The sequence below is a fragment of the Xyrauchen texanus genome, chromosome 8 (assembly GCF_025860055.1).
Source record: "Xyrauchen texanus isolate HMW12.3.18 chromosome 8, RBS_HiC_50CHRs, whole genome shotgun sequence".
NCBI classification, from domain to species: Eukaryota; Metazoa; Chordata; class Actinopteri; order Cypriniformes; family Catostomidae; genus Xyrauchen; species Xyrauchen texanus.
This window is the reverse complement of record NC_068283.1, coordinates 17,353,225-17,367,978: the sequence shown is the minus strand read 5'-3', so window position 1 is coordinate 17,367,978 and position 14,754 is coordinate 17,353,225. Positions and strand designations below refer to the sequence as shown.

The window sequence follows — 14,754 nt, the reverse complement described above, 5'->3', positions numbered from 1 at the left end:
TAAGTCCTTTATATTGCTGGACACAGCATTGTCAAGCAAAAAAATGCAAAAAAAATTTGATTTTGAATATAACAATAAAGAATCAATATGTTGTACATTTATGACAAAATGCTGTTTGCTGCTGCTAAGCAAAGAAAACTGATTATTTGGGGTTCTATATAGAACCCTAAGTTTCTTTACTCAGAACTTTTTGACATAAAGGGTTCTTTGGAGCTATTTATAAAGATTTACAAAGAAAGATCTGATTTACAAAGAAAAAGGGTTCTATAGGATTCGATTGCTTTATGCATGTAGGGGCCTTTATTTACATCATTCTAAGTTCAAAAAAGTCTAATTTAAAAAAAAGAAATGATAGTTTTACACACTACATTACTTTTGTAGTTGCATTTCATACTGCAGAAAACAAATGAAATGAAACTTACAATGTACTTGTAAATCAAACAGTTTTGAGTTGGATTAGAAAAGGATGAAATACGATCAGATATAGACCATTTCAAGAATGTAAACAAAAACAAAGGAATTAGAACGGTCCAGACCTATTTCCAGGTATGTCAGTCCACTCTGCGGCAGTCTTTGGAATGCTCTTGGGCATTTTGGGTAGCTATTATTCTATGTAAACAAGAGGCATGAAGGTGCAGCTCCCATCTACTTGACTGGGGAAAGACCAAAATCTCCAAAACAGTTAGTCAAGATTATGATAAAAAACATATTTCAAATAAGCAGTAAAATCTGACAACACTGTGTGGCGGGGTGAGTAAGACACGGAAATAGTGGTTGTGGCATCAGGCCTCTGAGAGGCATATATTTAAAATAACGGGTGTGGGTCCGGAACAATGATGTCACTTGACGTCACCAACAACAGTCCTTAAAATGGTCTATATGTCCTTTCTCTTCAAGGTTTATGTCAGTATATCGATACAGTCTACTGTACAGTCTATTCTTCACTCATAAATCAACAGCAGATGCGTACATTTGTTTATCATAAACAGCAAGCAACTAAATGTGTTGCATTAACAATTTTTTATCTTATCTGCAGTGCGCAAAGGCACATTTGAGCCACGCTTTCGCAGCTGCGCAACTAGTGCAAGTGATCAACAACGGGGGAGAGTCCCATTTCAAATTTCAACTGTCACAGGAAGTTGGTTGATTTGAACGCATCAGAGCGATGTTAACCTGGTAACAACCTTTCTACACCGGGCACTTCCGTTAATGTGATGCACCGCAACAGCTCGAGGCTGTCTACTCTGGACACGTCGACACGAACATTCTAAAATATAACCTGTTTAATTTACGTTGCAGCGCCAGCGTGTGCAATGCAACATGGAACAGGACACCCGTCTATTGTCCGTGTGACGGACGCGCCACAAGCGACGCTTCTAGTGTAGAGAGCATCATTGATTATAGTGGGGTTCTATTACTTTTGACGTGACGCGACACTCACGTTCGTTGTGGACAGGGTGTTAGGGAGAAAAAGAAAATTATTTGTTGAGCTATTTGAAGATATTTTTATTTATTTCGCCTTACTTTCTTACATGTTTTTTTCAGAAAGCAAAAAGTAAGTACACAAAACTATCTCGTCCAGGCCTGCAATATTCTCTGTCAGGAGGTGAGTAATTTCAAACTCGAATCACAAAAATCTCTTTCGTGGATTGACCAGTTATCCTTATGACAGGTTTTGTTATAATTTACTTTTCTTTGCATCTAGAAATCATGTGAAAAGATGAAACAGGTTTCCAGGAGCACATCACAGCCATAAACATTGAACTAAGCAGACTGCACTGATATAAATTAATTGAGCTCTGTCCAATAGAAACTACAATAAGAATAGCAAAAAGAGGAAATCATGGAGAATTTCTGTATTTTGTATTTTTTTATTTATTGAAGATGCCATATTAATTGAACATAGCAAAGACCTTGAACTAACTCAGAGAGCACTTCTGAAGTTATGACCACCAACATCATCAGTGCAATGATATAAAACAATGACAGGTATATCATTACCCATTATATCTCATTATTACCACCTCTAAATTTTGCATTGCTTCAATGTTTTTATGATACCAAAATGGTTTATTTCTGTTTGTGCTGACATTGCAGATCTGGGGTGTATTCCAGAAAGCAAGGTTAACTTACCGTCAGATAAACCTTAAACTCTTGGTTGATTAACCCCAAACTTGCTTACTCTAGGTATGTCGGTTCCAAAACACCTGTGAGGAGTTAGTTTAATCAACCTACTGCTAATAACCTCGAGTTAATGCGCGCGCACGGCGAACATATAAAGGCATTTTCAATGGAACGCCGAATTCAGGAGTCACCATGGAAACTAAGGGTGAAAAGTTACGTGCCGCGTACTTCTCCGAAGCGGAGTTAGAAGTTTTAATGTTGGCTTATGAGGAGTTCAAGCCCATTATAATGAAAAAAAGCAATACAGCTGCATATGCGAGGGAAAGACAATTGGCTTGGCAAAAAAAAACTGACAGAGTAAATGCGTACGTTTTTTTTATTTTTTATTACATTTTAAATATGCTTGCCTTTCTTTTGTTAATTTGCAAAGTTGAACAATTTTCTTTTTGAGCATGTATATAGCTAATAGAAAGAAGGCTGAGGCCCGTCTAACTGGCGGGGGTCCACCTCCACCTCCTCTCACCCCATCTGAGGTGTTGGCTCTTTCACTTAATAAAGGTCGCCCTGTGCTCGATGGTATTCCAGAGGGTACTTCGTCAGACTTTGCTACCTCCCACAACAACTCAAGTGACTTGGTACAATGTAGGTATACCATATTAGTACTTATGATTATTTAGTCATACGTTTGGACAAAACGATCATTAACTCTTGTCATTAGGAAGACGGATAAATGCTTCCCAAATGCAGTCATTGTTTCACTTGTGCATTATGCATACATATTCTATTTTACAACATATGCTGTATACAGTAATCTGTTTTTTTTATTCTTGCATGTTCCTAATGCCTTTATTCAGTGTCTGTCATACTTTAGTAATTTACACATTGAGTATCTTTTTTTTCTTGCAGTTGCTGATGGACGCATTGTATTATTGGATCCTCCTGAAACCACACAATCTGTCACAATTGTTAGTGGTGCATTTTAAGAACCAGTTGCTTTTATATCTTTCACTTTGTCTGCCAGACAAAGTAACCTTGCATATTTCCACTCTAGAATGATGATGAAGAGACCACATCTGCTGTGACTGAATTAGAAAGTGCTGGGAGACCCACAGAGGTATGATGCATAGCTGGGGATGTACATGCAGATGGGGGTCCATCTACCTCTACACATAATCTTAGCAGTGTAAGAACTTGTCCCTGGTTGTCCTTATTTACATAATGTTACTATGTGGCAGATTTTCTTCTTTAACCATCTTATTTACTTTGCCTTCCTAGTTGTCTGCAAAGGAGGTGTATAAGGTCCATCTATTAAGGCAAATTAAAAAAACTGACATGGACATGGACCTTATACAGCTTCAGCTAGAGGAGAAAAGGCTGGCCATTAAAAGGCCAAACTTGAAATAGAACTACTGGAGCATCGCCTTAAGGTGAGAAGAATCATATGTGAACATGAATCTGTTATTTTTAAAAAAATGTGTGTGTGTGTGTGTGTGTATAAAGCAATAAAAACAAATCTGTCATGTCTCTTTTATTTCAGGATAGGAAGAAATAGAACAGATTAAATAAAGTGATTTTGACAAATCATGTCTCTAAGCATTCTGCCATCTCTGTGGTCTGCTAGATTCAATGGGTGTTGTTCTAGGTCATCTTCATCAGGACAGGGGGGATGCCTCTCTCCTCTTATTGTGGCAGTGTTGTGAAGTACCACACAAGCAACTGTGATGTCACATGCCCTATTTGGAGTGACCCTGAGCCCACGCAGACACTGAAACCTTGCCTTCAGAATGCCTATTGTCATCTCCACCTTGGCCCGTGTTCTGCTGTGAGACAGGTTGAAGCGTGTCTGTGGTCCGCGCTCAGGATCAGGGTAGGGTGTCATCATATAGGGGAGGCAAGGGTATCCTCTGTCCCCCAGCAAGTAACCATAGAAGTGTCCTGTAATGTTTGAGGTGTTTTGTAAATGTAATAAAGACTACAAGCATTTGTCTAACAAAACGTACTCTGTTGAAATTTGTTGCACAGAGATGACTCTCTAAATATTCTGGCATCATGTACAGACACAGGCCATTTTGCCTCAACATAAGTGATGAGGTGGGTTGCATCACATATTACCTCTGGAGAACAATAAGTTCATTATTTGTAACACCAATATTAAGGAGCCAAAATATAGCTATTACCTGCACATTGATGCTATGCACAGACTTCCTATTAACATAGTCTCCCTCATTGATAGATGGAGCTTTAATAGGAATGTGGGTGCAATCAATGCACCCAATCACGTTTGGGATCCCTGAAATTAAGATTAATTACAAGTTTAAGAAGTCTGTGTAGCCTTTACGTGTGTGTGCAGTCAAAATAAACCTATTAAGAAATGTCATTTAATTTAAGTAGATGACAGAATTTCTGAGAGCAAACCTGCCACCCTGTGGAATTCTTCTTTAATAAAGCGCACAGGTTTATGGCCAGGGAACTGTACAAAAGTGTGTAGAAACCGTTTAAGTGCCATGCATAATGTACGAACGGCTCTACACACTGTTGCCTTTCCCACATGCTCTGCATCGCCCACATTGTAGAGAAAACTCCCCGTAGCAAAAAAGCGCAGAGCAATACAAAGAATTTGTTTGGCGCTAAGCGCTGACCCGCGGTTTGTTACGTTTGAGATGTGTGGTTTTAGTAGGTTTGTTAAATAAATTAACGACTCCCTAGAAAAACAATAGCGCTCCTGCAAATATTCGTTAGGATAAGAAAAGACATCGATACGTGGTCTTATCACCCTATCACGGCGAATAAAACCCTGTATAATCTGTGCCTCTACGTCCACAGGATCATCATCAAAAGGGCACGCCGCTCGGAAACCTCTCTGAAACAAACTAACCCTGCAACATAACCTGCTCCAGAGCAGGTTAAGTTCAGAGAGTGAGTTGCTATGACTACTAACATTCCCTGAAAGTTACCTCCGTTTTTGGAACCGAAAGTTGAGGTTATCCGCTTACTTACTCTTAAACATACCCGGGTATGTCACATAACCTGCTTTCTGGAGTACACCCCTGGAGCGCAGTATTACGTAATTGTCCATCTTCATACAGAGAAAACACCACACTAATTATACTAATTCCATTCTGTTTTTAAGAACTCTACATATTGTCATAATATCTATTAACTTTCTTTAATTTGGTGGAAGACCCCTCAGTGCAAACTTAAGCATGTCAGCATCAAACTAAAAACATGGAGATGGCTGAATTGTTTTTTATTTTTCAATTTTTCCTATCCTAATGAATTCGTTCAGTGTGTTTCATTATAAGCATACTGTAGCAAGACCCCCTAGTGGCAATATAATTATTCTGTGTCAACCCCAGTGCTAAAATTATTCAACATATTCTTTAAGGTCATTTGTTTACATTTGATTACTGTCTGCCACCTGAACTGCATCGACGTGCCATGTGTTTGATACCTGTGCCGTGTCCTAGCCTCGAAACAACGCAGCGTGGCACTTCTCCTCTGGTGTGTGACCACCTTAAAAGTGCAGAAACTTGACATATTCATTTAGAATGTGTGGCCAGAAGTCGTTCTGAGAATCATGCTCATGCACTGAAAAAATTATGTTTGATTAACTTAAAAAGTGTGATGCAAAAATGCTGCATATTTGTTTTAAGTACATTTTAGAAGTAAGTACATTTTAGATTTTACATTGTTAGAAATACACACATTTATCAGTGCAGCTCACAGCGCATTACCAGCGGCTTTCTCCCTCCTCTACACGCCAGTGCATTCCACGCCCCTGGGCGCTTCGACAGCATTCTTAAAGGAGCAATAATCCTCTAAATGAGCAATAATTTCTCTAAAAGAATAAACACATTGAAGTCGAACGTCTTTTTAAAGACGCAGCTTTTTCAAGATGCCTTTCCGCCTTTGTGTTGTTCCTGGATGCGGCAGATATCTCTCTGCTTCTGACAGCCATAGGCGCTGCCTCGTGTGTCTGGGTCACGATCACACCGAGGCAGCGTTTGTGGATGGTTCATGTACTCATTGCAAAACTTGACCATAGCATTGTTGCGGTTGCGGCTTTCCTTACTTAAAGGGAACACCACTCCAGCCACCCCCGCGTTGCTCCTTCTTCCCACGGGATTGTGGATAACCTGGCTGGCAATGGAGCGATTTGGGGAGTTCGGCAGGAACAATTTTGCCGGGTAAATCCCCACAAACCACCCGCCCCCTACAGTGCTCGATTGCTTCCGTCCGGGCTTGACGTGAGACTGGCTCGCCTCATGGCCAGTCTGATGTCTCTGTCTGCGCCATGCTGCATCAGAGAGCGTCACGGCATCTAAAGCGGAGGACTCAACTGGGCTGCCACCAAGGGTCTGCCCGTCCAGTTCCAGGCTGATGCACAGATGTCCAATATTCTTGCCAGGGCCGCCATGAGCGTAGGGCTGGACTGGATCCCTCCGTCCTCCCCACAACCCTCATGGGTTCCTCGAGTCAGGGCGGCACTCAAAGCCACACCCCCCTCAGTTCCTTTCTTCCTGGAGGTGCACGACGAGTTTACGATGTTGTGGAGGGCATCTTTTACTGCCCGGAACCGACCTCCTTACTTGTCCGCTCTAACTACACTTGATGGCGGGGCTGTCCACTGGAACATGGAGGTCCCCCAGGTGGACAAAACGGTTGCGGTGCACCTGTGCCTGCAAAGTGCAGCCACTTGGAGGCATCGCCCTGCACTCCCCTCTGACAGCAAAAGCCTACAAGGCCTCTGGACAGGCCACCTCTGCCCTGCATGCCATGGCCCTACTGAAAGTCCACCAGGCCAAGGCACTAAAAGATCTGCATGTGGGGAGTCCTGATTCTGATGTGCTGCAGGAACTGTGCTCAGCTACTGACCGCGCCCACTGGGCTACGAAGGTCACAGCACGTGCACTCAGACAGGTGATGACCACCCTTGTGGTCAAGGAATGACATATGGGGCTGAACTTGGTCAAGATGCGGGACACTGACAAAGTCCACTTTCAAAATGCCCCCATCTCCAAGCTCGGTCTATTCAGTGACACCGTTGAAGACTTTGCACAGCAGTTTTCAGTGGTGAAAAAGCAGACGGAGACCATTCAACACATCATGCCTCAGCGCCGTACTACCAGCTGATGTTCAGACAGCACCACAATGGTAGCGTACATAAATCACCAAGGTGGCATGCACTCTCGTCACGTCACAACTCGCTTGCCATCTCCTCCTTCGGAGTTAGCACCGACTGAGGTCGCTGCACGCCACTCATATTCCAGGCAGCATCAACATGGCAGCGGACGCGCTGTCACGACAGGCTTTGCTCAGCGGAGAGTGGAGGCTCCACACCCAGGTGGTTCAGCTGATCTGGTTCCATTATGGCAAAGCACAGGTAGACCTGTTTGCTTCCCAAGAGAACTCCCATTGCCCGCTCTGGTGCTCCCTCAAGGTGGAGGCTCCTCTCAGGACAGATGCGCTGGCACACAGCTGGCCCTGGGGGCTGCGCAAGTACGCATTTCCCCCAGGTGCTGTGCAAGGTCAGGGAGGATGAGGAACAAGTCACTCTAGTGGCCACCTGCTGGCCCACTCGGACTTGGCTTGCAGACCTCATGCCTCATGACAGCACCTCCCTAGCAACTTCCCCTGAGGAAAGACCTTCTTTCTCAGGGACGGGGCACCCTCTGGCATCCACGCAAAGACCTCTTGAACCTCCATGTCTGGCCCCTGGACGGGAATTGGAATATCTAAGTGGTCTACCACCAGCTGTCTTAGACATGATCAACTAAGCCAGAGCTCCCTATACCAGGCAGCTTTATGCCCTAAGGTGGCGTCTGTTCACAAACTGGTGTTCTTTCCAATCTGAAGACCCACAGAGGTGTGCAGTCGGATCAGTGCTCTCATTCCTGCAAGAAAAGCTGGAGGGATGGCTGTCCCCTTCCACATTGAAGGTGTATGTAGCTGCTAAAGTGACCCACCATGATGCAGTGGACGGCAAGTCTCTAGGGAATCATGACTTTATTATCAGGTTTCTAAGAGGCACCCAGAGGTTGAATTCTCCCAGGCCATGCCTGTTCCCCTCATGGGATCTCTCCGTGGTCTTATGCGCCTTCAGAGAACCCCCTTCAAGTCACTAGAGTCAGTCGAGCTAAGTGCCCTCTCCTAGAAGACGGCCCTCCTGATTGCGCTCGCTTCCATCAAGAGGGTTGGAGACCTGCAAGTGTTCTCTGTCAGCGACACTTGACTGGAGTCTGGTACGGCACATCATGTCATCCTAAGACCTCGACCGGGCTTTTTGCCCAAGGTTCCTACGACCCCTTTCACTGACCAGGTAGTGAACCTGCAAGCGCTACCCCGGGAGGAAGCAGACCCAGCCTTATTGTTGCTGTGTCCAGTACATGATTTGCATACCTATTTGGCACAATCACAGAGCTTTAGACTCTCTGAGCAGCTCTTTGTTTACTTTGGCGGACAGCGGAAAGGGAACGCTGTCTCCAAACAGAGGCTCGCCCACTGGGTAGTCCATGCCATCGCATTGGCCTATCGGACCCAGGCTGTGCCCACCCCCTTGCGGGTTCGAGCACACTCTACAAGGAGTATGGCATCCTCGTAGGCACTGGCCAATGGCACCTCCATAGCAGACATCTGCAGAGCAGTGGGCTGGGCAACACCCAATCCCTTTGAGAGATCTACAATCTCCGGGTTGAGTCGGTTTCATCCCATGTTGGGTTCCTGCTGTCAGGTCCGAACATGAAGAACTTGGTAACACAGGACAGCTGACTGAGTATAAAGCTTGTGCTAGCGCCTTTCCCCTCCACTGAGGCAAACATGTGCGCTTTTACTCCCAGGTGAACCGCAAACTTGCACTCCCTGGATGTTCTTCCTCTCCCCAGGCCTCTGGCTTGCAAATTCAGCGGAGGAATTCCAGACCAGACCCACTACGGGTACTAATTACTCTGTACTGGAATAGGTGCTCCATAGGTGCCGGTTATCACAGTAACCCCCTGTGATGTATTTTCCGTGGTACAGTGCCACTGTCAGGCAGACTCTTGTCTCCCTTGGGCAGTCCCCGCTGCCCCGTTCACCATGTTTGTAGAGCTCCTCCCTCATTAGGAAGGACCAACCACCACTCCACTTCCATGTGTGGCGTAACAGGCCCATGTGATGTATTTGCCACATATTCACCTCCCCAGCCTGGGTAGGATGTGGTCTCCGTGGGGTTTTTTCCCCTTGAAAGAATAGGAATGGAAAAGAACACCTTCCCCGATGTGTGTTATAGCTAGATGGCCCTAGCCGCCTCTAACACTCTATGAGGAGAAACATAGAGAGAGAAGAGGCCGTGGCTGGCGCGGCCTGCTCCCATGCTTGGAACCTTATAAAAAATATGACGTCTTAGTCTGGCATTGGGGAAGGTTACGTGCAGTCTGATGCCCATGCTCCTTTGGCATGCAACAGCTTGCTTGCAACAGCATCAGCAGCATCAGCCGTTATTTAATGGGACCCCTTGTGTCACTACAATCGACACAACCGCGAGTGAGTGACAGAAGGGGAACGTCTAGGTTACTAGTGTAACCCCTGTTCCCTGATAGAGGGAACGAGACATTGTGTCCCCCTTGCCACAACACTGTACCAAGCCACTGTAATGGTCGAACCTTATTCTCGGCTCCTCAGTGCAGAACCTGACTGAACAGATGCACAATCCCTGCCTTTTATACCCGTATGTCTGGGGGCAGAACATGGAAATTCTGTACGACAAATTTTCATTGGCCTTTTCTCATATTCAGAGTTATCCGAGGCTCTCGAAAGAAGCCCCCTTGTGTCACTACAATCAACACAACGTCTCGTTCCCTCCATCTGGGAACGGGGGTTACTCTTGTAACCCAGACATTCTGTTACCAGATGTGTGCTCAATTTAAATTTTGCAAACACGTTATGTGTCTTATGTACAGCAGGTTTCAAAGTTCACATTTTCTTGTTTCTTGGTGTTTTTTCACTTTTTTAGCACCTCAGGTTGTAACATGTCCAAATATGTTTCCTTGTTGTATTCTAAATTTCCATTCCATCTTATTAACACACATATCACGATGGAAATTTGTTTGTTGCCATCTGTTGTGTGAGAGCTTCCATTTTTTATTGAGCTTTTGCAGGCATTATTGTAAATGATGATGCTTTCCTACTTTTTTATGTTTTGATGTTCTGTAAAGTTAGCAGCTATGAGAATGAAAGTAACAATGTTGAGCAGAAAAGGTTGAAAAAAGTATAAAATAAAGCCACTGAATCTTGTTCTTGAACTGGTCTTGAATGCAGTTTCATTTCAAGCAGGTGCCAGTTTTTTTCTTTTTTCAACATATTGAAATGAAAATACACATTGGTTGATACTGATTTTAATAGGTAGGAAGATTTGATTGTACCCAGTACTAATGTAATATCTCTTTATATTATCTTTTAAATATGAACTCTAACCACATAGGGATTTGTATTAAGCACATAAATATATAGACCAATAATTGTTTATAATGAAAGTTAGTAAAAATAATCTCTGTTGTAAATATTTGAGAAGGCTGACATCTGGTTGAGAGTACATTTGTGTAGCAGATAATTTGCCCATGGGCACTCCACTCTTCTCTCCCTCATGTAAAATGCATACAGACATCTGTTGCTCCCTTTGAGTTAAGTCTGGAGTGTGTATTTTAGTACCCCCTCCACAAACTTCTTTGTAGTTGTCAGCTTTCTTCCACTGGTTTGTTCCATCAACACTGTTTTTATGTTTTCCTTTGCTGCCAGCACAGCACTTTGACCCATAATAACATTGGATTGGGAGTGCAAAATCATTATTTGGCTTGCTGCCATTGTTGTTTTAGTCACTGTGTTCAGTTTACAATGCTAAAGCAAATTATTCTTTCCTCCTTTGCAATACTTGTAGCCTTCTGGACAATAACAAAGCATTGGAGGTTTTTCACAACTTCTAAGTAATACTGTACAATTTGTTGCTTCTTCATTGCTTTTGGAAATTGATACAAATACGGAGCATGTACTTACTTGGTCTTTTCATGATCAGATAGCTATCCGAACAGTTATGATGCATTAAGTGACCAAGTATAAATTCTTTACAAGATGCATACGCAATTAATAGCAATCCAATTATGTGGTCTCAGAAGCGTACAAGAGGTGGCTCGGCTAAGAGTAAATATATCTGGTTGTTCAGGCTACAGACCTAAACTTTACTTCTCCCAAATGGAAGTACACTGTAAAATGGGTTGCTACCTTTCCCGTATTAACTGGGACGTACCATATTCTGGGTGAAATGTTGTGTATTGAAGTGGCTAAATGTTCATGGAAGAGTGTTTTTTTGCTATGCCTTGATCTCTCCAAGATTATGATTGTTCCCAAGTTATGGAATACATATAATTTTATCCTCTGGGATCAGATCAATGCTTTAAACATCTACCGATTGCAATTAACTGTCTATATTGTGGCGGAATGATCTGCCCCTCCCTTTCGTCATCATTGCCCTGCCTCTTAGGGCTGCCCTTCAGCCAGGCTCCTGATGGAAGTTGGGCAGGAGAGTGAGAAGAGATGCATAATTAACAAGCCTCGTTCAGACAGCAGTGGATGAAGCACACCTGATGTGAATAATTCTTCATCACCGCTGTCTTTAAAACACAGAGCACACCTCTTCTCAGGGAGCTATTCAAACTTCATGTGTGCACACACTGGAATCTTTGCACGCCCAGGACCAGAGTTGGGAGGATTTGGATGATTGAATGCACCGCCAGACCCGCACCTTGGACCCCCGGACTGATTAAATGTCTCGCCGGGGGACAACATCACACGTCGCGGTCGATGTGCTAGAGGCCGGGCCGCCTTCCCCTCTCACCTGCCACGGGCCTGGGAATGCAGGCCACCAAGGATGCCGCCGCCCCTTGAACCGTGGACCCTTGAGGGGAGTGTGTGTGGCCAACGGAGCTCATGCCAGGGCCATTACATAGACAATAGTCACCTAACTGGCACATATTACAAACAAAAATGAACTTTTGTCACCAACTGCTGGCTAATATATATTTTGTAAAAAACATCCCTTCCAAAAAAAATGTCCCTGTTTCAGGACACTGTATTTTAAAGATAATTAAAAAAAAAAATCCAAATAACTTTACAGATCTTTATTTAAGGTTTTAAACAATGTTTTCCATGCTTGTTCAATGAACCATAAACAATTAATGAACATGCACCTCTAGAATGGTCTTTAAGACACTAACAGCTTACAGAGAGTAGGCAATTACGGTCACAGTTATAAAATCTTAGGACACTAAAGAGACCTTTCTACTGACTCAGTGCTCAGACTGTCCACAAGAGGCTGAGAGATGCTGGACTGAGGGCTTGTATGCCTGTTGTAAGGCAGGTACTTACCAGACATCACCGGCAACAATGTCGCCTATGGGCACAAACCCACCTTCGCTGGACCAGACAGGACTGGCATAAAGTGACAAGTCGCGGTTTTGGCTCACCAGGGGTGATGGTTGGACTCGGATGGTCGAAGTTTATCGTCAAAGGAATGAGTGTTACACTGAGACCTGTACTCTGGAGTGGGATCAATTTGGAGGTGGAGGATCCGTCATAGTCTGGGGCGGTGTGTCACAGCATCATCGGACTGAGCTTGTTGTCATTGCAGGCAATCTTAATGCTGTGCATTAAAGGGAAGACATCCTCCTCCCTCATGTGGTACCCATCCTGCAGGCTCATCCTGATATGACCCTCCAGCATGACAATGCCACCAGCCATACTGCTCATTCTGTGCATGATTTCCTGGAAGACAGGAATGTCAGAGTTCTGCCATGGCCAGCAAAGAGCCCGGATCTCAATCCCATTGAGCATGTCTTGGACCTGTTGGATCGGAGGGTGAGGGCTAGGGCCAGGGCCATTCCCCCAGAAAAATCTGGAATCTTGCAGGTGCCTTGGTGGCAAAGTGGGGTAACATCTCACAGCAAGAACGGGCAAATCTGGTGCAGTCCATGAGGAGGAGATGCACTGCAGTACTTAATGAAGTTGGTGGCCACACCAGATACTGACTGTTACTCTTGATTTTGATCCCCCTTTGTTCAGGGACACATTATTCCATTTCTGTAAGTCACAATATCTGTGAAACTTGTTCAGTTTATGTCCTAGTTGTTGAATCTTTTTATGTTCATACAAATATTTTGTTATATTTATATAAATATGCTATGTTTGCTGAAAATAAAAGCAATTGAAAGTAAGAGGAAATTTCTTTTTGCTGAGTTTATATATATAATATATATAATATATATATATATATATATATATATATATATATATATATATATATATATAAAATTACAATTTAGCAACATAGTGATTTGTCAAATTACTTCCAATTGAGTTGACCTCTTGTCCTCTAGTGATTTGTCATTTAACACTTTAACTACAGTTATTTATCAAGATGACCTTTAGTGATGTTGTTTAGTCTGTCTTGGCCTTCGTGGAATACTGTTGATGGAAATCTAAACTATATCTGCAGAGACATACTAGTTACTTACTAATCTGAGCAGGGACTAACTTTATAAATCCAAAAATCATCAGCAAAAAAATAAATAAAAATTAAATGTGGTCAGATGATGTTGATCTTCAAATCTAGTTAGGTTAGGTTTAGGGGTAGCATTTGGAAATATAAAATATTTTTAGCCTGATATGAAATCAATGGAAGTCAATGAGAGATCACAAATATATTCAAACAAACCTGTATGTGTGTGTTTTCAGCATTTTGGATGTTGTATTGTCTCACCCCTTCATTAATGTGTGGTTGTGTACTGCATTGTGTATGATTTATTGATTTTTATTTGACAAAAAACAAAAAAATCTCTGTACTTTAGTTGTTCCCATTAATTTGCTATGGTGGGTCAAAAATGACCTGAAACATCACAAGTGTTGCTTTCTTTATTTAATTTTTTTATGACCCCTTAACTTATTGAATCATGTCCAGATTTTTGTGTGTGTTCAGATAGCAAGTGGAGGAGAAATCACCAAGTCTTATACCACTCAGGTAAAGGATACCATTTTTATTAAAGGAAAAAAACAAACAACCCAAAAAAAAATGCAAATCAAAATGGTTCCAAAAAGACCCAAACAGCACACAAGGGTTAATAAATAACCAAGGAAACATAATAAAATAATTCAAGCACAAGATATTTCCCATAGCCTCAATTATGTATTCAATGGGTTGAATTATTAACATTTCAAATCTTAAATCTATAGATTATTACATAAATAATCTATAGATTTACATAATAAAATAATTCAAGCACAAGATATTTCCCATAGCCTCAATTATGTATTCAATGGGTTGAATTATTAACATTTCAAATCTTAAATCTATAGATTATTACATAAATAATCTATAGATTTACATAATAAAATAATTCAAGCACAAGATATTTCCCATAGCCTCAATTATGTATTCAATGGGTTGAATTATTAACATTTCAAATCTTAAATCTATAGATTATTACATAAATAAGTTCAATGAACCTAGAATTTGAGCTAATAGCCAAAATTTGACATTTCAAGCAATGTTTAATTAAGACTACTTGATTTTCCCAGAAACGACAATATTAGTTCTTACAGTTTATG

The 14,754-nt window shown here is 42.4% G+C and overlaps 1 protein-coding gene across 1 annotated transcript; it reads right to left on the bottom strand.

Moving 5' to 3' along the window:
- Positions 1 to 3,682: 3,682 nt before the first annotated feature.
- On the bottom strand, positions 3,683 to 5,200 carry LOC127648105 (putative nuclease HARBI1). Its single transcript, XM_052132712.1, has 5 exons — positions 5,118 to 5,200; positions 4,540 to 5,000; positions 4,302 to 4,414; positions 4,125 to 4,236; positions 3,683 to 4,059 (listed from the first exon to the last, which is right to left on the bottom strand). The coding sequence occupies exons 1-5, from the start codon at positions 5,198 to 5,200 to the stop codon at positions 3,683 to 3,685; spliced, it is 1,146 nt and encodes a 381-aa protein (XP_051988672.1).
- Between the last annotated feature and the right edge of the window lie 9,554 nt (positions 5,201 to 14,754).

Coding starts and splice junctions, on each gene's coding strand:
- LOC127648105 (XM_052132712.1), bottom strand. CDS start 5,200: ATGGACAATTACGTAATACTGCGCTCCAGGGGTGTACTCCAGAAAGCA. Junction 4,415..4,539: donor AGAATTCCACAGGGTGGCAG/GTTTGCTCTCAG, acceptor TCTTAATTTCAG/GGATCCCAAACGTGATTGGG. Junction 4,060..4,124: donor GTGCAACAAATTTCAACAGA/GTACGTTTTGTT, acceptor CAAACATTACAG/GACACTTCTATGGTTACTTG.